A 22,577-nucleotide genomic window follows, 5' to 3' on the forward strand; every position below is an offset into this window, starting at 1 on the left:
TATACATTTTTTTTTCAACAAGTCGGCCGTCTCCCACCGAGACAGGGTGACCCAAAAAAGAAAGAAAATACCAAAAAAGAAAATACTTTCATCATCATTCAACACTTTCACCACACTCACACATTATCACTGCATTTGCAGAGGTGCTCAGAATACAACAGTTTAGAAGCATATACGTACACAGATACATAACATATCCCTCCAAACTACTTTTCCTGGCATACTCAGTAAACTTATATATATATATATATATATATATATATATATATATATATATATATATATATATATATATATATATATATATATATATATATGTATATATATATATATATATATATATATATATATATATATATATATATATATATATGTATATATATATATATATATATATATATATATATATATATATATATATATATATATATATATAATACATATATATATATATATATATATATATATATATATATATATATATATATATATATATATATATATATATATATACATATATATATATATATATATATATATATATATATATATATATATATATATATATATATATATATAAATATATATATATATATATATATATATATATATATATATATATATATATATATATATATATATATATATATATATATATATATATATATATATATATATATATACGTCCCTATACGTCTCTGAACATCTTAGGGACAAGATTGGAGTCCAGGACCAAAAATTCATTGACGGAGCAATGATCTGGGATAATCTAACGGGCTCAGAAACCAGACCTGCTCCCCCCAACAACTACAAACAATCGCACTGGGATGGTCCAATAGTGGAAAATATTGCCTCAACAATGCTTCAGAGTGTGTCAGGGAAGGATAGAGCTCGCCTCCTGGCAGTGAGAGCCCCTCATGCTGGGGACTTTCTGTTGGCTGTTCCCAACTCCAGCCTTGGCACACGTCTCGACCCACAGACCATCCGCATCGGTGTTGCCCTTCGACTTGCCGCCCCTATTCTCGCCGAACACAGGTGTATTTGTGGCAGTGAAGCAGCAGACCGATTCGGGTACCATGGTCTTGTGTGCCGTAAATCCGAGGGAAAGATTGCAAGACATGAGGAGGTTAATAACATTATCAAGAGGAGCCTCACAACAGCTGGATGCCCAGCAGTAAGGGAGCCACCCCAACTATGCAGATCTGATGGCAGCCAGAAGCGTCCAGATGGTATCACCCTTCAAGCCTGGACAGATGGGAAGCAGGTGGTGTGGGACTATACATGTGCATCTACCTTGGCTGATACCTATCTCCAATACACCAGGGAGGAAGGAGGGGCAGCTGCCAGCTTCAGGGAGTCCCAAAAGTCTAGAAAATATGGAGAACTTGCCCATCATTATATGTTCGTTCCCATAGGCTCAGAGACCCTTGGCTCATGGGGAAAGAGTGCATCTAAATTCCTTAAGGAGCTGGGAAAAAGACTCATCAGGGTAACTAGGGATCCCAGGGCAGCTAGTTTTCTGTTCCAGCGGCTCAGTGCGGCTGTTCAAAGGGGTAATGCCTGCTGTATTTTGGGCACACGCCCCAGCTCTGAGGAGCTGGATGAGATTTTCACCTTATAATCGGTGATACACACGTAACAACATATATATATATATATATATATATATATATATATATATATATATATATATATATATATATATATATATATATATATATATATATATATATATATATGTGTGTATATATATTACCTCAGTCTAATATATGCATTAACTCAACCAGATATAAACACTGGATGTTGATGCTGTGTACATTTGTCCAAGATATTAGTTACTTTTAAATGGAAGTATTTGTGTCGACGTGAAGGTGCTGAATCATTGTAAATGTGGTGCTGAATCATTGTAAATGTGGTGCTGAATCATTGTAAATGTGGTGCTGAATCATTGTAAATGTGGTGCTGAGTCATTGTAAATGTGGTGCTGAATCATTGTAAATGTGGTGCTGAATCATTGTAAATGTGGTGCTGAATCATTGTAAATGTGGTGCTGAGTCATTGTAAATGTGGTGCTGAATCATTGTAAATGTGGTACTGAATCATTGTAAACGAGGTGCTGAATCATTGTAAACGTGGTGCTGAATCATTGTAAATGTGGTGCTGAGTCATTGTAAATGTGGTGCTGAGTCATTGTAAACGTGGTGCTGAATCATTGTAAATGTGGTGCTGAATCATTGTAAATGTGGTGCTGAGTCATTGTAAATGTGGTGCTGAGTTATTGTAAATGTGGTGCTGAGTCATTGTAAATGTGGTGCTGAGTTATTGTAAATGTGGTGCTGAGTCATTGTAAATGTGGTGCTGAGTCATTGTAAATGTGGTGCTGAGTCATTGTAAACGTGGTGCTGAATCATTGTAAATGTGGTGCTGAGTCATTGTAAATGTGGTGCTGAGTCATTGTAAATGTGGTGCTGAGTCATTGTAAATGTGGTGCTGAATCATTGTAAATGTGGTGCTGTATCATTGTAAATGTGGTGCTGAGTCATTGTAAATGTGGTGCTGAGTCATTGTAAATGTGGTGCTGAGTCATTGTAAATGTGGTGCTGAGTCATTGTAAATGTGGTGCTGAGTCATTGTAAATGTGGTGCTGAATCATTGTAAATGTGGTGCTGAATCATTGTAAATGTGGTGCTGAGTCATTGTAAATGTGGTGCTGAGTCATTGTAAATGTGGTGCTGAGTCATTGTAAATGTGGTGCTGAATCATTGTAAATGTGGTGCTGAATCATTGTAAATGTGGTGCTGAGTCATTGTAAATGTGGTGCTGAGTCATTGTAAATGTGGTGCTGAGTCATTGTAAATGTGGTGCTGAGTCATTGTAAATGTGGTGCTGAGTCATTGTAAACGTGGTGCTGAGTCATTGTAAACGTTGTGCTGAGTCATTGTAAACGTGGTGCTGAGTCATTGTAAACGTGGTGCTGAGTCATTGTAAACGTTATGCTGAGTCATTGTAAACGTGGTGCTGAGTCATTGTAAACGTTGTGCTGAGTCATTGTAAACGTTGTGCTGAGTCATTGTAAACGTGGTGCTGAGTCATTGTAAACGTTGTACTGAGTCATTGTAAACGTTGTACTGAGTCATTGTAAACGTGGTGCTGAGTCATTGTAAATGTTGTGCTGAGTCATTGTAAACGTTGTGCTGAGTCATTGTAAACGTTGTGCTGAGTCATTGTAAACGTTGTGCTGAGTCATTGTAAACGTTGTGCTGAGTCATTGTAAACGTTGCACTGAGTCATTGTAAACGTTGCACTAAGTCATTGTAAACGTTGCACTGAGTCATTGTAAACGTTGCACTGAGTCATTGTAAACGTTGCACTGAGTCATTGTAAACGTTGTGCTGAGTCATTGTAAACGTTGCACTGAGTCATTGTAAACGTTGTGCTGAGTCATTGTAAACGTTGCACTGAGTCATTGTAAACGTTGCACTGAGTCATTGTAAACGTTGCACTGAGTCATTGTAAACGTTGCACTGAGTCATTGTAAACGTTGTGCTGAGTCATTGTAAACGTTGCACTGAGTCATTGTAAACGTTGCACTGAGTCATTGTAAACGTTGCACTGAGTCATTGTAAACGTTGCACTGAGTCATTGTAAACGTTGCACTGAGTCATTGTAAACGTTGCACTGAGTCATTGTAAACGTTGCACTGAGTCATTGTAAACGTTGTGCTGAGTCATTGTAAACGTTGCACTGAGTCATTGTAAACGTTGCACTAAGTCATTGTAAACGTTGCACTGAGTCATTGTAAACGTTGCACTGAGTCATTGTAAACGTTGCACTGAGTCATTGTAAACGTTGCACTGAGTCATTGTAAACGTTGTGCTGAGTCATTGTAAACGTTGCACTGAGTCATTGTAAACGTTGCACTGAGTCATTGTAAACGTTGCACTGAGTCATTGTAGACGTTGCACTGAGTCATTGTAAACGTTGTGCTGAGTCATTGTAAACGTTGCACTGAGTCATTGTAAACGTTGCACTGAGTCATTGTAAACGTTGTGCTGAGTCATTGTAAACGTTGCACTGAGTCATTGTAAACGTTGCACTGAGTCATTGTAAACGTTGCACTGAGTCATTGTAGACGTTGCACTGAGTCATTGTAAACGTTGTGCTGAGTCATTGTAAACGTTGCACTGAGTCATTGTAAACGTTGCACTGAGTCATTGTAAACGTTGTGCTGAGTCATTGTAAACGTTGCACTGAGTCATTGTAAACGTTGCACTGAGTCATTGTAAACGTTGTGCTGAGTCATTGTAAACGTTGCACTGAGTCATTGTAAACGTTGCACTGAGTCATTGTAAATGGTCTACAATGTACACAATTTACTATGATAATCTGATGCATAATTTTAGCAGAAAAATCACTGAAAGGACAGTTATTATTTTTTTATAATTAAAAAGTTAATCTGCTAATAATTAGTGTGAAAGTGAGAGAGAGAGAGAGAGAGAGAGAGAGAGAGAGAGTGAGAGAGAGAGAGAGAGAGAGAGAGAGAGAGAGAGAGAGAGAGAGAGAGAGAGAGAGAGAGAAAATGAATCACATCTCCACTGCAATGCTTCGTGTAGTTGATAAGCTTCAAACCCAATAAGACAACCAATCACTTGTGTAAGCAGTACAGCAGCAGTGTATATATACACGGAGGAATGTATATATACACGGAGGGATGTATATATACACGGAGGGATGTATATATACACGGAGGGATGTATATATACACGGAGGAATGTATATATACACGGAGGGATGTATATATACACGGAGGGATGTATAAATACACGGAGGGATGTATATATACACGGAGGGATGTATATATACACGGAGGGATGTATATATACACGGAGGAATGTATATATACACGGAGGGATGTATATATACACGGAGGGATGTATATATACACGGAGGAATGTATATATACACGGAGGGATGTATAAATACACGGAGGGATGTATATATACACGGAGGGATGTATATATACACGGAGGGATGTATATATACACGGAGGGATGTATATATACACGGAGGGATGTATATATACACGGAGGGATGTATATATACACGGAGGGATGTATATATACACGGAGGGATGTATAAATACACGGAGGGATGTATATATACACGGAGGGATGTATATATACATGGAGGGATGTATATATACACGGAGGGATGTATATATACACGGAGGGATGTATATATACACGGAGGGATGTATATATACATGGAGTGGTATTTATCGCCTTATATATACATTAAAAGTTTATTTTAATCCCTTTTAAATGGTTCCAAGCATTTTTGACTGGTGTTGTGCATATATATATATATATATATATATATATATATATATATATATATATATATATATATATATATATATATATATATATATATATATATATATATATATATATATATATATATATATATATATATATATATATATATATATATATATATATATATATATATATATATATATATATATATATATATATATATATATGCACACACCTCTGAGGGATAAAATTGCTACTCTGTTTGCAATCTTTTAGACTAAGAAGAAAAATTGTTAATTTTTGGGTTACGTATTCAGGGAGTCAAACCTAGGCTCGAGGACCGAGGCTTCAGGTCCGAGATTCGAGGATCTAGGCTCGAGAACCGAGGCTCGAGGACACAGGGTCGAGGACCGAGGCTCGAGGACAGAGGGTCGAGGACAGAGGCTCGAGGACAGAGGGTCGAGGACAGAGGGTCGAGGCTGGCCATGCCAAGAAGTTACGAAACTTGGTCAAGACAGATTGACAGTGCGTGACAGAGGGCGAAGCCTCCGTCTTCAAGACGGGGGTAAAAACATGTAATCTGATCATACTTTCCTTTAAGGGAGGTGCCAGTGCCTGTCATTAACGGGAGTAGAATGCAACAGTGCCACTACTTTCCAACCCCTGGATTGGGGTGGGAGTTCCCAGAAGGATGGGTTTTACTCGTTAGCCAAACAAACTATGGTACGGGTGGTGTTTGAACCTATGGCTAGTGAGTTTTAAATCTCCAGGCCAGTGCGTTAACGACTGGGACAGCTGGATACTGTAGGATTCATCCAACTAGGTATCTTTATACACCATAGGGAGGTTAGCATGGGCCACCACTGTGACCACAAATGTAGGTTTTTACGGATGAATCACCAGCAGTAGTTTATTTGTAAACGTATTATCACGATTTCGTGAGTCGTGATCTGCTTATCATTTCGTGGATTCGTGATGGCGGTGTGAATTAAGGTGTCAAGTTTCTTAACAATGGGGGGAGGAGGGGCTATAACTATAACCTTAATTTTTAAAGGGGTTGACTGGTAAGTCAGTGGAAGGTCTCAGTCAGATGACCTAAAGTTCCAGCTGCGGGTCATCATATGACAAAGGCTCGCGTCAGGAAACACTTGTCCTGTTTCCTGACAAATCTTACCTAACCTAACCTAACCTGTGGTCTACTGCTGTTGTGGAAACCAGAGATGCCTGGGCAACCTCCCAGGAAGTCTCCCAGAAAGCTTGATAAACTCTTGGCACTCTGGACCACTGCACCACCATGGCAGATAACGTTAACTGCCTGGTGATAGCATTAGAAATTCTTCCCCTGATGCCCCCTGCATTCGGGAAGTGGTAAGGTCAGAGAGCAATTTCTTTTTCCTGCCGTCTGGATACCAGCCTCACCAGCAGTGCACATATCAAAAAAGCCATGAAACAAAGGGTTTTAAAACAAGGAACAACACAGTGAGTGACCGAGGCTCGACCCAAAAGATTTTAGACAGCTCTCCAGGAAGCTAGTTAAACTCTCACCGCCGTACAATAGACCACATCACGCAGCATTTCGCGTGAATACACACCTGAGGATATATATATATATATATATATATATATATATATATATATATATATATATATATATATATATATATATATATATATATATATATATATATATATATATATATATATATACCTCTAAGTATATATACACTGAGTGTATGTACACTGGCTATAATAACACTTATTAATGGCCATCTCTAGCACCTAAATGTTTGCACCAGTCTAATATATAACGACTAATTCTGTTTATTTATTAGAAAGTCACACAAAAACCTCTTTTGCTGAAAAGAATTTTAATGCATTTTGAGTTAGCAGGGACCAGTTTAATTTCACGGCTGAAGAGGAAGACACACAGAGCGCAATGGGACGGAAGTGGGAGGCTGTAGCGAGATAACAGAGCAGCTTAGTGATCAATGTTGTAGGATGCTCTGCGATGGACACTGGTACCTGCTACCTAGTGCCAGTTGTTGTAGGATGCTCTGGGATGGACACTGGTACCTGCTACCTGGTGCCAGTTGTTGTAGGATGCTCTGGGATGGACTCTGGTACCTGCTACCTGGTACTAGTTGTTGTAGGATGCTCTGGGATGGACTCTGGTACCTGCTACCTGGTACTAGTTGTTGTAGGATGCTCTGGGATGGACTCTGGTACCTGCTGCCTGGTGCCAGCTGTTGTAGGATGCTCTGGGATGGACTCTGGTACCTGCTACCTGGTGCCAGCTGTTATAGTATGCTCTGACATGGACTCTGCTACCTGCTACCTGGTGCCAGCTGTTGTAGGATGCTCTGAGAAGACTCTGGTACCAGCTACCTGGTGCCAGCTGTTGTAGGATGCTCTGGGACGGACTCTGGTACCTGCTACCTGGTGTCAGCTGTTGTAGGATGCTCCGGGATGGACACTGGTACCTGCTACCTGGAGCCAGATGTTGTAGGATGCTCTGGGATGGACTCTGGTACCTGCTACCAGGTTCCAGCTATTGTAGGATGCTCTGATGAATGTTACAATCTTCAAGTGTCCTCAACTAACTCAATATCGTCTCCTCAACTCACTTAACATCGTCTCCTTAACATGAGAGAGATTAAACTCACTCACCAGTCGTGAACAAACAGGCGGTAAAGCTCACCACAGCTTCCTTCACCACAGAATGTTTACTGTTTCAACTAATTCGTATTACGACTCAATGTTTAGCACCGCGTTAACTGTTACTAGTGAAAGAGTACCTGATTTAGGTGATCGTTATGTGTGTTATTTTAATTCACCTTGCAGTAGACAGGTACCTGGGTGTTAATTGATTGTTAATGGTCATATATCAGTACAGTTACTACTAATATTATTATTGTTATTATTATTATTATTATTATTATTATTATTATTATTATTATTATTATTATTATTATTATTATTATTATTATTATTATTATTATTCAGGGATATTGCTAGGCCCAGGAGGGTTATTCTACTTTATCTCTCCTTCCAAAAAAAACACCCACACATTTTTTTTAGTTCGTGTAATCTTGCGTTTCTGCAGTTACACGCACACACACACACACACACACACACACACACACACACACACACACCTGTGACCAGCGGGGTCCCACAGGGGTCAGACCTAGGACCAGTGCTGTTTCTGGTATTTGTGAACGACATGACGGAAGGAATAGACTCCGAAGTGTCCCTGTTTGCAGATGACGTGAAGTTGATGAGAAGAATTCATTCGATCGAAGACCAGGCAGAACTACAAAGGGATCTGGACAGGCTCCAGACCTGGTCCAGCAATTGGCTCCTGGAGTTCAATCCCACCAAGTGCAAAGTCATGAAGTTTGGGGAAGGGCAAAGAAGACCGCAGACGGAGTACAGCCTAGGGAGCCAGAGACTACAAACCTCACTCAAGGAAAAAGATCTTGGGGTGAGTATAACACCAGGCACATCTCCTGAAGCGCACATCAACCAAATAACTGCTGCAGCATATGGGCGTCTAGCAAACCTCAGAACAGTATTCCGACATCTTAATAAGGAATCATTCAGGACCCTGTACACCGTGTACGTTAGGCCCATATTGGAGTATGCGGCACCAGTTTGGAACCCACACCTAGCCAAGCACGTAAAGAAACTAGAGAAAGTGCAAAGGTTTGCAACAAGACTAGTCCCAGAGCTAAGAGGTATGTCCTACGAGGAGAGGTTAAGGGAAATCAACCTGACGACACTGGAGGACAGGAGAGATAGGGGGGACATGATAACGACATACAAAATACTAAGAGGAATTGACAAGGTGGACAAAGACAGGATGTTCCAGAGATTGGACACAGTAACAAGGGGACACAGTTGGAAGCTGAAGACACAGATAAATCACAGGGATGTTAGGAAGTATTTCTTCAGCCACAGAGTAGTCAGTAAGTGGAATAGTTTGGGAAGCGATGTAGTGGAGGCAGGATCCATACATAGCTTTAAGCAGAGGTATGATAAAGCTCACGGCTCAGGGAGAGTGACCTAGTAGCGATCAGTGAAGAGGCGAGCCAGGAGCTCGGACTCGACCCCCGCAACCTCAACTAAGTGAGTACAACTAGGTAAGTACAACCTGAGCCTCATCTGGCAATGCAGTCTTCCTCGCAAGAGACCCTTATATCTCGATACAAATCTACGGTAGATCTGGATGGATTTCCTGGAAGCCTTATTGCAATGTGTCTCACTATTCTCGCCTCAGAGAACCACTTATATATATATATATATATATATATATATATATATATATATATATATATATATATATATATATATATATATATATATATATATATATATATATATATATATATATATATATATATATATATATATATACGTATAACTCTCTCCCACATCTTCCTTCGTTATCCTCATATTTAATACACCTTCTTCTATCTTCCTGTTTATTACCCCATTTATCGTAAGAATGGAGTCATCTTAAGCTTCCTCTTTGGATCTTTTGTGTATATAACAGTAAAAGTCAACACTTGTGTATGTGTTAGCGTGGGACAGTGTGTCAACACTTGTGTATGTGTTAGCGTGGGACAGTGTGTCAACACTTGTGTATGTGTTAGCGTGGGACAGTGTGTCAACACTTGTGTATGTGTTAGCGTGGGACAGTGTGTCAACACTTGTGTATGTGTTAGCGTGGGACAGTGTGTCAACACTTGTGTATGTGTTAGCGTGGGACAGTGTGTCAACACTTGTGTATGTGTTAGCGTGGGACAGTGTGTCAACACTTGTGTATGTGTTAGCGTGGGACAGTGTGTCAACACTTGTGTATGTGTTAGCGTGGGACAGTGTGTCAACACTTGTGTATGTGTTAGCGTGGGACAGTGTGTCAACACTTGTGTATGTGTTAGTGTGGGACAGTGTGTCAACACTTGTGTATGTGTTAGCGTGGGACAGTGTGTCAAAACTTGTGTATGTGTTAGCGTGGGACAGTGTGTCAACACTTGTGTATGTGTTAGCGTGGGACAGTGTGTCAACACTTGTGTATGTGTTAGCGTGGGACAATGTGTCAACGCTAGCAATTTACCTTCAACCAGTAATTTACACACTTAAGTTTCAAGTTCGGCGTCTAGGAAACACTTGTCCTGTTCCCTATAAATACTTTCTCTATCGTGGGCTTTCCCCTAGCTATTCTAGGCAGCCTAGGCTGTCAAGAGAGCAGTGATGTCGTGTCTTTGTACGTGTGTGGCTGTCACTTCGTCAGATAGTATTGTCTCTCTCTCATCCCTGCCTCTGGCTTTTACATTCCATTACGTCCAATTTGATATTTCCTTACCTCGCCACTTAACTTGCAACGTTGTGGGAGACGATGGTTGAGTTGAGGGCTGCCCCTGCAACATGGTTGAGTTGAGGGCTGCCCCTGCAACATGATTGAGTTGAGGGCTGCCCCTGCAACATGGTTGAGTTGAGGGCTGCCCCTGCAACATGATTGAGTTGAGGGCTGCCCCTGCAACATGGTTGAGTTGAGGGCTGCCCCTGCAACATGATTGAGTTGAGGGCTGCCCCTGCAACATGGTTGAGTTGAGGGCTGCCCCTGCAACATTGTTGAGTTGAGGGCTGCCCCTGCAACATGATTGAGCTGAGGGCTGCCCCTGCAACATGATTGAGTTGAGGGCTGCCCCTGCAACATGATTGAGTTGAGGGCTGCCCCTGCAACATGATTGAGTTGAGGGCTGCCCCTGCAACATGATTGAGTTGAGGGCTGCCCCTGCAACATGTTTGAGTTGAGGGCTGCCCCTGCAACATGACTGAGTTGAGAGCTGCCCCTGCAACATGATTGAGTTGAGGGCTGCCCCTGCAACATGATTGAGTTGAGGGCTGCCCCTGCAGCATGATTGAGTTGAGGGCTGCCCCTGCAGCATGATTGAGTTGAGGGCTGCCCCTGCAACATGATTGAGTTGAGGGCTGCCCCTGCAGCATGATTGAGTTGAGGGCTGCCCCTGCAACATGATTGAGTTGAGGGCTGCCCCTGCAACATGATTGAGTTGAGGGCTGCCCCTGCAACATGGTTGAGTTGAGGGCTGCCCCTGCAACATGACTGAGTTGAGGGCTGCCCCTGCAACATGATTGAGTTGAGGGCTGCCCCTGCAACATAATTGATTTGAGGGCTGCCCCTGCAGCATGATTGAGTTGAGGGCTGCCCCTGCAACATGATTGAGTTGAGGGCTGCCCCTGCAACATGATTGAGTTGAGGGCTGCCCCTGCAACATGGTTGAGTTGAGGGCTGCCCCTGCAACATGACTGAGTTGAGGGCTGCCCCTGCAACATGATTGAGTTGAGGGCTGCCCCTGCAACATAATTGATTTGAGGGCTGCCCCTGCAGCATGATTGAGTTGAGGGCTGCCCCTGCAACATGATTGAGTTGAGGGCTGCCCCTGCAACATGATTGAGTTGAGGGCTGCCCCTGCAACATGGTTGAGTTGAGGGCTGCCCCTGCAACATGACTGAGTTGAGGGCTGCCCCTGCAACATGATTGAGTTGAGGGCTGCCCCTGCAACATGACTGAGTTGAGGGCTGCCCCTGCAGCATGATTGAGTTGAGGGCTGCCCCTGCAGCATGATTGAGTTGAGGGCTGCCCCTGCAACATGACTGAGTTGAGGGCTGCCCCTGCAACATGACTGAGTTGAGGGCTGCCCCTGCAGCATGATTGAGTTGAGGGCTGCCCCTGCAACATGACTGAGTTGAGGGCTGCCCCTGCAGCATGATTGAGTTGAGGGCTGCCCCTGCAACATGACTGAGTTGAGGGCTGCCCCTGCAGCATGATTGAGTTGAGGGCTGCCCCTGCAACATGATTGAGTTGAGGGCTGCCCCTGCAACATTATTGAGTTGAGGGCTGCCCCTGCAACATGATTGAGTTGAGGGCTGCCCCTGCAACATGACTGAGTTGAGGGCTGCCCCTGCAACATGATTGAGTTGAGGGCTGACTCTGCAACATGATTGAGTTGAGGGCTGCCCCTGCAACATGATTGAGTTGAGGGCTGCCCCTGCACCATGATTGAGTTGAGGGCTGCCCCTGCAACATGATTGAGTTGAGGGCTGCCCCTGCAACATGATTGAGTTGAGGGCTGCCCCTGCAACATGATTGAGTTGAGGGCTGCCCCTGCAACATGATTGAATTGAGGGCTGCCCCTGCAACATGATTGAGTTGAGGGCTGCCCCTGCAACATGGTTGAGTTGAGGGCTGCCCCTGCAACATGATTGAGTTGAGGGCTGCCCCTGCAACAATTCTTGAGTTGAGGGCTGCCCCTGCAACATGGTTGAGTTGATGGCTGCCCCTGCCACATGATTGAGCTGAGGGCTGCCCCTGCAACATGATTGAGTTGAGGGCTGCCCCTGCAACATGATTGAGTTGAGGGCTGCCCCTGCAACATGATTGAGTTGAGGGCTGCCCCTGCAACATGATTGAGTTGAGGGCTGCCCCTGCAACATGGTTGAGTTGAGGGCTGCCCCTGCAACATGACTGAGTTGAGAGCTGCCCCTGCAACATGATTGAGTTGAGGGCTGCCCCTGCAACATGATTGAGTTGAGGGCTGCCCCTGCAGCATGATTGAGTTGAGGGCTGCCCCTGCAGCATGATTGAGTTGAGCGCTGCCCCTGCAACATGATTGAGTTGAGGGCTGCCCCTGCAGCATGATTGAGTTGAGGGCTGCCCCTGCAACATGATTGAGTTGAGGGCTGCCCCTGCAACATGATTGAGTTGAGGGCTGCCCCTGCAACATGGTTGAGTTGAGGGCTGCCCCTGCAACATGACTGAGTTGAGGGCTGCCCCTGCAACATGATTGAGTTGAGGGCTGCCCCTGCAACATAATTGATTTGAGGGCTGCCCCTGCAGCATGATTGAGTTGAGGGCTGCCCCTGCAACATGATTGAGTTGAGGGCTGCCCCTGCAACATGATTGAGTTGAGGGCTGCCCCTGCAACATGGTTGAGTTGAGGGCTGCCCCTGCAACATGACTGAGTTGAGGGCTGCCCCTGCAACATGATTGAGTTGAGGGCTGCCCCTGCAACATAATTGATTTGAGGGCTGCCCCTGCAGCATGATTGAGTTGAGGGCTGCCCCTGCAACATGATTGAGTTGAGGGCTGCCCCTGCAACATGATTGAGTTGAGGGCTGCCCCTGCAACATGGTTGAGTTGAGGGCTGCCCCTGCAACATGACTGAGTTGAGGGCTGCCCCTGCAACATGATTGAGTTGAGGGCTGCCCCTGCAACATGACTGAGTTGAGGGCTGCCCCTGCAGCATGATTGAGTTGAGGGCTGCCCCTGCAGCATGATTGAGTTGAGGGCTGCCCCTGCAACATGACTGAGTTGAGGGCTGCCCCTGCAACATGATTGAGTTGAGGGCTGCCCCTGCAGCATGATTGAGTTGAGGGCTGCCCCTGCAACATGACTGAGTTGAGGGCTGCCCCTGCAGCATGATTGAGTTGAGGGCTGCCCCTGCAACATGACTGAGTTGAGGGCTGCCCCTGCAGCATGATTGAGTTGAGGGCTGCCCCTGCAACATGATTGAGTTGAGGGCTGCCCCTGCAACATGATTGAGTTGAGGGCTGCCCCTGCAACATGATTGAGTTGAGGGCTGCCCCTGCAACATGATTGAGTTGAGGGCTGCCCCTGCAACATGATTGAGTTGAGGGCTGCCCCTGCAACATGATTGAGTTGAGGGCTGCCCCTGCAACATGATTGAGTTGAGGGCTGCCCCTGCAACATGATTGAGTTGAGGGCTGCCCCTGCAACATGATTGAGTTGAGGGCTGCCCCTGCAACATGATTGAGTTGAGGGCTGCCCCTGCAACATGATTGAGTTGAGGGCTGCCCCTGCAACATGATTGAATTGAGGGCTGCCCCTGCAACATGATTGAGTTGAGGGCTGCCCCTGCAACATGATTGAGTTGAGGGCTGCCCCTGCAACATGATTGAGTTGAGGGCTGCCCCTGCAACATGATTGAGTTGAGGGCTGCCCCTGCAACATGATTGAGTTGAGGGCTGCCCCTGCAACATGATTGAGTTGAGGGCTGCCCCTGCAACATGGTTGCGGGCAGGTGTTCTTCACTACTTGACGCCCTCCAGCACCTTCATTCCCCTGACTGGAGTCACCTTCCTCGTCGTCGGGTCAAACCTGATTGTCTCTCATTCCACAGGCCTAGCATGACCACTACTACCGTTACTACTACTACTGCTACTACTACTACTACTACTACTACTACCACCTCTACTACTACTGTTACTCCTGCTACTGCCTCTGCTATTATTATTACTACTATTACAACTACTACACTGCTACTAAGAGTTATAATAAAATAATAATAATAATAATAATAATAATAATAATAATAATAATAATAATAACAATAAATAATAATAATAATAATAATAATAATAATAATAATAATAATAATAATAATAATAATAAAATAATAATAATAATAATAATAATAATAATAATAATAATAATAACAATAAATAATAATAATAATAATAATAATAATAATAATAATAATAATAATAATAATAATAATAATAATAATAATAACAATAAATAATAATTATAATAATAATACAATAATAACAATAATTTCTTCAAACTCTTCTAATTTATTCAATTTATCACTAGACTACCTAAGTGGCTGAGTTTATTCCTTGCTAAAGATATATATTACTCTCTGGTGAGCTGGGTTTAAATTTTATCTCCAACACTGTGTGTTATTAAGTCTTCACGTAACTTGAACACTTCTAGTCAAGAATATTTCTACACTTAAAACTGGAATTAGAGAAAACTCTCGGTGTATTCCGTTTTTTCCGGCATATAAGGCGCTCATTTCTCCCCAGAAGTCTTGGAAAACCAGCCTGGGCCTTATATGCTCAAGGTCAGGGTTTAAGAGTAGTCTTTGGGTTAGGCTTTAGCAGTTGAGTTGTTTACTAACGTTACGTTGCAACTGGTTCTAAAAATCGTCTTATATACTCGTGCGCCTTATATGCCGGAAAATACGGTATACAGTACTGGGAGATGCGGCCAGCGACTGGCCGAGACTCGAACCCATAACAAAATCCTCCCAGGAAGCCAGCAAAACTCTCGACATTGTGAACCACCAGTACGCCACCCTGGCAAATTGCATTAGGTGTCTAGTGAGAGGACACAAGACGTGCTTCCGCTGACGCCGGATATATTTGGGTAGTGGAAAGTCCAGAGACTAATTTCATTCTCCTCCAGTCTGGCTGCCACTTTCACCACCATTACACAAATCAGTGATGACAGAAACAAGTGATTTTAACATAAGGAACTTTAATCTGACTGATAGTACATTGCTGTTTTTCTCAGTGTTTTTAAAAGCATAGCAAAATAATATATATATATATATATATATATATATATATATATATATATATATATATATATATATATATATATATATTTATATATATAAAGCGCTTTGCTGTATTTACAAGAGAGTTCTTAATATTTTTTTGGTTTTATTGTGTATATTTCGTTATGTGGTGTATCTGTTGCCTCGTTCTTCTCCCCGTCTCGTTATCCAGTATCATATTTGTCTTACTGTTTATTACATTTGTCTTAGTTTCCTCATTTTGGTGACCGCGTCTCTCTTGCCCATTTATCTTTTTCTTCTTAGGTCTGTTCTTATTTTTTCGTTTCGTTTTGCTGTACCCTCTTCATATTCGTTGCTTCTGGTTTTAAATGTAGTTTGTTTTCCTTTTTTCTGGCTGTATAATAATAATGATAATAATAATAATTAATAATAATAATAATAATACTAATAGTAATAATAATAATTAATAATAATAATAATAATAATAATAATAATAATAATAATAATAATAATTAATAATAATAATAATAATGATAATAATAATAATTAATAATAATAATTAATAATAATAATAATAATCATTATTATTCCTACAAGTAAATATACAAGGTATAAATGACACAACTTATACAGACCATAGCTGACATCAATGACATACTACTACATAGAAATCCTCTTGTTATGCAGAGCATTAAGGGCAACTTAGGTCAATTTTGTCCCCAGGATGCGACCCACACCAGTCGACTAACACCCAGGTACCTACTTGTTGCTAGGTAAGTGACAGCAGGTGTCTTTAAGAAACACTCTCCAGCATTTCCACCCGTACCGGAGATCGAACCACTGACAATGTGTGAGCTGAGTGCGCTACCAACCCAGCCACTGTTGTACCCTCGTCGTATTTACTACTTAATGACGCAAACACGTGTGCAACACTTTGGTATCTTTATACCCAGGTATCCAGGTGTTGCACAGGTGTCAAATTCTTCAACTTCTAGTTACTGAATACCACTAACGTTAAATTTGTTTCTTCTCTTCTCGTTTAGCGTTCGTTTATTTTCCTTTTCACTATCGTGTTACTATTTATCACTTAACATTTATTTTTAACATCTTTTCTTCATTTCACTCTCTCTACCATCTTCCTGTTTATTGCATCTGTTCGTATTTATATCGTCTTATCGCGATTACTTGACAACGTCTTAATCTTCCTTGACCGTTTTATCCGTCAAGCTTGACTGTCAGTCTGTAGTGGCTGTCAACTGTACTCAATAACTCGACTCTACCAGCTCAGACATGGGCCTGATGCATATATATATATATATATATATATATATATATATATATATATATATATATATATATATATATATATATATATATATATATATATATATATATATATATATATATGCAATAAGATCACAGTAAACAGGTGATTTCAGAATATGCAAAACAACCACTCTGAAAGAATAGAGAAATTCCAAGCGCTTTCGTGATTACTCACATTATCAAGGAACGAAAGCCCTTGGAATTTCTCTATTCTTTCAGAATGGTTGTTTTGCATATATATATATATATATATATATATATATATATATATATATATATATATATATATATATATATATATATATATATATATATATATATGTACTGGGTCCAAGAGCTAGGGTACAAGTTATCCATAACTAGATATTATTACCCTAGGTATAATCAATATAATAATAATAATAATAATAATAATAATAATAATAATAATAATAAAATTAATAATAATAATAAGATTAATAATAATTATTAACACTAATTTCCATTATTATTATTATTTAATAATAATTATTCAAGTTATTAGTGCTTATTAGTCCGTACATAACTATTTGTCTGTTTATTTGTTATGAGATATACATTGTTTACGTCTATTGTTGTATTAATAAAGTTCTCACAACGTTATCTCTTTTCCAGGTGGTGTTGTGGACATTCTGGAACTGCTATGGAAAGTGAACGTGCTCTGAAAATACTGGAATTTTTTGTATCATATAGCGTTAGTGTATTGGAAAAACACGAACATTAAGGGAGGGAATTATAGCCTAAGAGATTTCTACTTTGCCATTTGCTCAAGGAATTACGTAGGTGTGTTGTAACTTGGCGCTTAGTAGGTTACGTCAGGGTAACGGATAGTGAAGTGTAGAGGTGACTGTGAAGATGGGCGCTTGGCGAGGATGGTTCTTGGGACTGACGGTGATGATGGTGACAGCAGGAGCCATGAATGCAGCTGCTGCTGCAACAGGGGCAGCAGCAGCAGCATCTGCAGCCACCATCCATGAACTGTCTAAGGAGCCAGCAATAGACCTGAAGCCGCATCGCCGTCTGGCTATCTACAGACACTCGAGAGTACGACAAGCCTCCAGTAACCCAAACATCTTGGAGGTAAACAAAGAGCAGGATACTGTGGTGGACCTTGTGAAGCACTACACAAACTCCACCACACACATAACAAACAGCACACACACACCGGATGGCAGACGAATAGCAAACACACATAGAAACACTGTAAAACAAGGGTCAACACAAAAAGAGCATTGCTGTGAGGCTAACACAAGTAGCAGCAAGGTGAGTAAGAGATCCCTCACTGATCAGTGTGAGGCTGGACCACCTCCCACCACGGCGCCAGAAAGTGGAACTGGCGACGATCGGGTGATCGATGTGGCGGTACTGGTGCCATGTAACGCCTCACATCAGTACTCTCGCGTCAAGGTGCTGCCGGTGGTAGAACTGGCCGTGAGGCACCTGCGAGAGACAGGTCTACGAGGACCGCTGGAGAACTACACCATCATTGTGAGGTACAGAGACTCCAGGACCTCCTCCACCTACGGTCCACTGGCTGCAGTCGATCTCTACTTCAATAAATACGCAGGTAAGATCAACAAACCTTTTTTTGGTCAACCCCTGTAGTATGCTAAGTGATTTCTGCCTGTCCGCCTTTGAATGGCCCACACGGGTTTGGCGCCACAAATAAATATAATACACAGAGTATAATCTTACACTGTGTTCCTTATTGATAACATATAGAAATATCCGGGAATCATGGCCATCGCTGCTCGCTCTCAGACTAATCCTCCTCCTACAGCTTTTAACAAAGCAGAATAGAGATATAAGTAACACTCCAGTGATTCAAGTACATATTATTATTATTATAATCATGGGGGAGCACTAAACCCGTAGGATTATACAGCAATATACACAGAAGAACGAAACAGTATAGAGACAGAGGTGAGTCTTGCCGGTGTAAAATACTGAAAAAAATGAATGAAGGTTCTATAATCTGTTAATATCCTGCCAGAATCTCTTGCTAGTTGCGCAGAAATCTATTTGTGAGTATTTGTGAGTATTCGTGAGTATTTGTGAGTATTGAGAGACATCCCTCGCCACACACAAAGCTTGCAGCTTTCCTGGGTCAGCAGACTAGCGTGTGTAGCAAGACAATGGTTATCGACGGAACGTTGTGCCTGGTGTTTGCGAGATGTAACTCCTTGAATTTATCCATCTCAGGAAGTTCTTCCTGCACACACATTCAATTAGCAAGAACTCATTTAAAATTAAGTCCTTTCTAAAATTTTCTCTTACACGTTTAGATATTTTTCTCCATTTATGATAATGTGAAGATTAGTATTTTTGTACCAAAAGAACCAGAGAAAACTTACCTAACCTTATTATAACAAGCTCTGGTTCACTGAATCAAGAGCCCTTCACCAATATCAAGGTCGACCCCGAACGATGAACCACTGAACATTTCGACATTTTGCCCAAAATAGTTAACATTTGACCACAGTTATTAGCAGTAATGTAACTATCAGCTATCAGCCGTCTGTCAGTGTTTATGACACTTCTGATGAGTTAAAACTCTCAGTGTCAGGGTTTACATCATCCCTGATGATAAAAATACGTTATGTCTATCCTCACCATGCACCTGATGGGCGAGAACCGGGCCAGTCTATGTTTACAACGTCTCTGATGACGATCACCTTTAACTGGTCAGCTTCTAGCCTATCATAACACACACACACACACACACACACACACACACACACACACACACACACACACACACACACACACACACACACACACACACGATTCAAAAGGTTTGATAACTGCTGTACAAAGGCTTATAGATCTGTAATAATATTTGTGTAATCCAGCAGCAAGCAAGGCAATACCGTCATGACCTTTTATGTATTTACAATATATGCCTCCAAAAATTTTGTTTCTCTTCTGTTTATTCATCTGTTAATTTATTGTTCTTGTTCTTGATTTTCTATTTCTTCTTCTTCTTCTTCTTCTTCTTCTTCTTCTTCTTCTTCTTCTTCTTCTTCTTCTTCTTCTTCTTCTTCTTCTTCATTAACTATATCAGCATCTAATCCTTCCAATATACATTTACATATATGTATTTATGTATATATATATATATATATATATATATATATATATATATATATATATATATATATATATATATATATATATATATATATATATATATATATATATATTGCATATGTTTGTTTATATATTACATATATTTATATATATATTTAGAGTTCAGGATAAAATAGAGGGTAGTGAGAGCAATACCAGGGTAATACTTACACAGGAGAGCTTTAACAGATTCATAGTTAAATGCAGAGCAGTTACTGGAGGCTTAAAAAGAGCAATTATATAAACGCTTCCTCAATTACTAGCTGATGGGATGCCAGGGTAAAACTCACATAGAAGCTGCAAGTGAAGCACCTGATCAAAGCAGTCAGAGTGAGTACCAGAATAAAAGCTGATGTACGAAAGGAGCCGCCTGCAAATGTCTGTAAATGTTGCAGAGGGTGACAGTCCTTTGACCGGGTTGAGATATATATATATATATATATATATATATATATATATATATATATATATATATATATATATATATATATATATATATATATATATATATATATATATATATATATATATATATATATATATATATATATATATATATATATATATATATATATATATATATAAAGACATGTTCACGTCTCTCCTTGCAAAGTTCCTGAGATCATAACAAGGTCAGGTAACTTCCCTTCTTTGCTGATTTTATAATCACTGCCGACGATGATCTTTGTAGCACGCGAGGGTGATTATCAGGGAGAGAGAGAGAGAGAGAGAGAGAGAAAGAGAGAGCAGTGAGGATGTGTTTGATGTCATGAAGGAAGTAAAAATAAGGGTAGGGAGAAAGGGGTTTTGAAAAGGGAAGAAAAAGGGGGTTAAGAGAGGAGACAACACCCGGGATAATTAATGTCTTCACGATTATCCAAGACACTCAACAAGTGTGAATTATTTTTGTTGGGAACCCTACTGCACCAAGTCTGTTAGTGTGACGTGTCTGTACTGCACCAGGTCTGTTAGTGTGACGTGTCTGTACTGCACCAGGTCTGTTAGTGTGACGTGTCTGTACTGCACCAAGTCTGTTAGTGTGACGTGTCTGTACTGCACCAGGTCTGTTAGTGTGACGTGTCTGTACTGCACCAGGTCTGTTAGTGTGACGTGTCTGTACTGCACCAAGTCTGTTAGTGTGACGTGTCTGTACTGCACCAGGTCTGTTAGTGTGACGTGTCTGTACTGCACCAGGTCTGTTAGTGTGACGTGTCTGTACTGCACCAAGTCTGTTAGTGTGACGTGTCTGTACTGCACCAGGTCTGTTAGTGTGACGTGTCTGTACTGCACCAAGTCTGTTAGTGTGACGTGTCTGTACTGCACCAAGTCTGTTAGTGTGACGTGTCTGTACTGCACCAAGTCTGTTAGTGTGACGTGTCTGTACTGCACCAAGTCTGTTAGTGTGACGTGTCTGTACTGCACCAAGTCTGTTAGTGTGACGTGTCTGTACTGCACCAAGTCTGTTAGTGTGACGTGTCTGTACTGCACCAGGTCTGTTAGTGTGACGTGTCTGTACTGCACCAGGTCTGTTAGTGTGACGTGTCTGTACTGCACCAAGTCTGTTAGTGTGACGTGTCTGTACTGCACCAGGTTTGTTAGTGTGACGTGTCTGTACTGCACCAGGTCTGTTAGTGTGACGTGTCTGTACTGCACCAAGTCTGTTAGTGTGACGTGTCTGTACTGCACCAGGTCTGTTAGTGTGACGTGTCTGTACTGCACCAAGTCTGTTAGTGTGACGTGTCTGTACTGCACCAAGTCTGTTAGTGTGACGTGTCTGTACTGCACCAGGTGTGTTAGTGTGACGTGTCTGTACTGCACCAGGTCTGTTAGTGTGACGTGTCTGTACTGCACCAGGTCTGTTAGTGTGACGTGTCTGTACTGCACCAAGTCTGTTAGTGTGACGTGTCTGTACTGCACCAGGTCTGTTAGTGTGACGTGTCTGTACTGCACCAAGTCTGTTAGTGTGACGTGTCTGTACTGCACCAGGTCTGTTAGTGTGACGTGTCTGTACTGCACCAGGTCTGTTAGTGTGACGTGTCTGTACTGCACCAAGTCTGTTAGTGTGACGTGTCTGTACTGCACCAGGTCTGTTAGTGTGACGTGTCTGTACTGCACCAGGTCTGTTAGTGTGACGTGTCTGTACTGCACCAAGTCTGTTAGTGTGACGTGTCTGTACTGCACCAAGTCTGTTAGTGTGACGTGTCTGTACTGCACCAGGTCTGCTAGTGTGACGTGTCTGTACTGCACCAAGTCTGTTAGTGTGACGTGTCTGTACTGCACCAGGTCTGTTAGTGTGACGTGTCCGTACTGCACCAGGTCTGTTAGTGTGACGTGTCTGTACTGCACCAAGTCTGTTAGTGTGACGTGTCTGTAC

General features: G+C 41.6%; 1 protein-coding gene across 1 annotated transcript in view; it reads left to right on the forward strand.

Annotated features, from left to right (window-relative positions):
* LOC128697370 (atrial natriuretic peptide receptor 3) overlaps positions 1–22,577 on the forward strand; it is a gene marked incomplete at its 3' end in the record, with an annotated part of 434,029 nt that overhangs the window by 197,778 nt on the left and 213,674 nt on the right. The window contains 1 exon segment of the mRNA XM_053788994.2: positions 17,690–18,641. Within this exon segment, the coding sequence (XP_053644969.2) occupies positions 17,930–18,641 (712 nt within the window).

This window comes from Cherax quadricarinatus, chromosome 31 (genome assembly GCF_038502225.1).
Source record: "Cherax quadricarinatus isolate ZL_2023a chromosome 31, ASM3850222v1, whole genome shotgun sequence".
NCBI lineage: Eukaryota > Metazoa > Arthropoda > Malacostraca > Decapoda > Parastacidae > Cherax > Cherax quadricarinatus.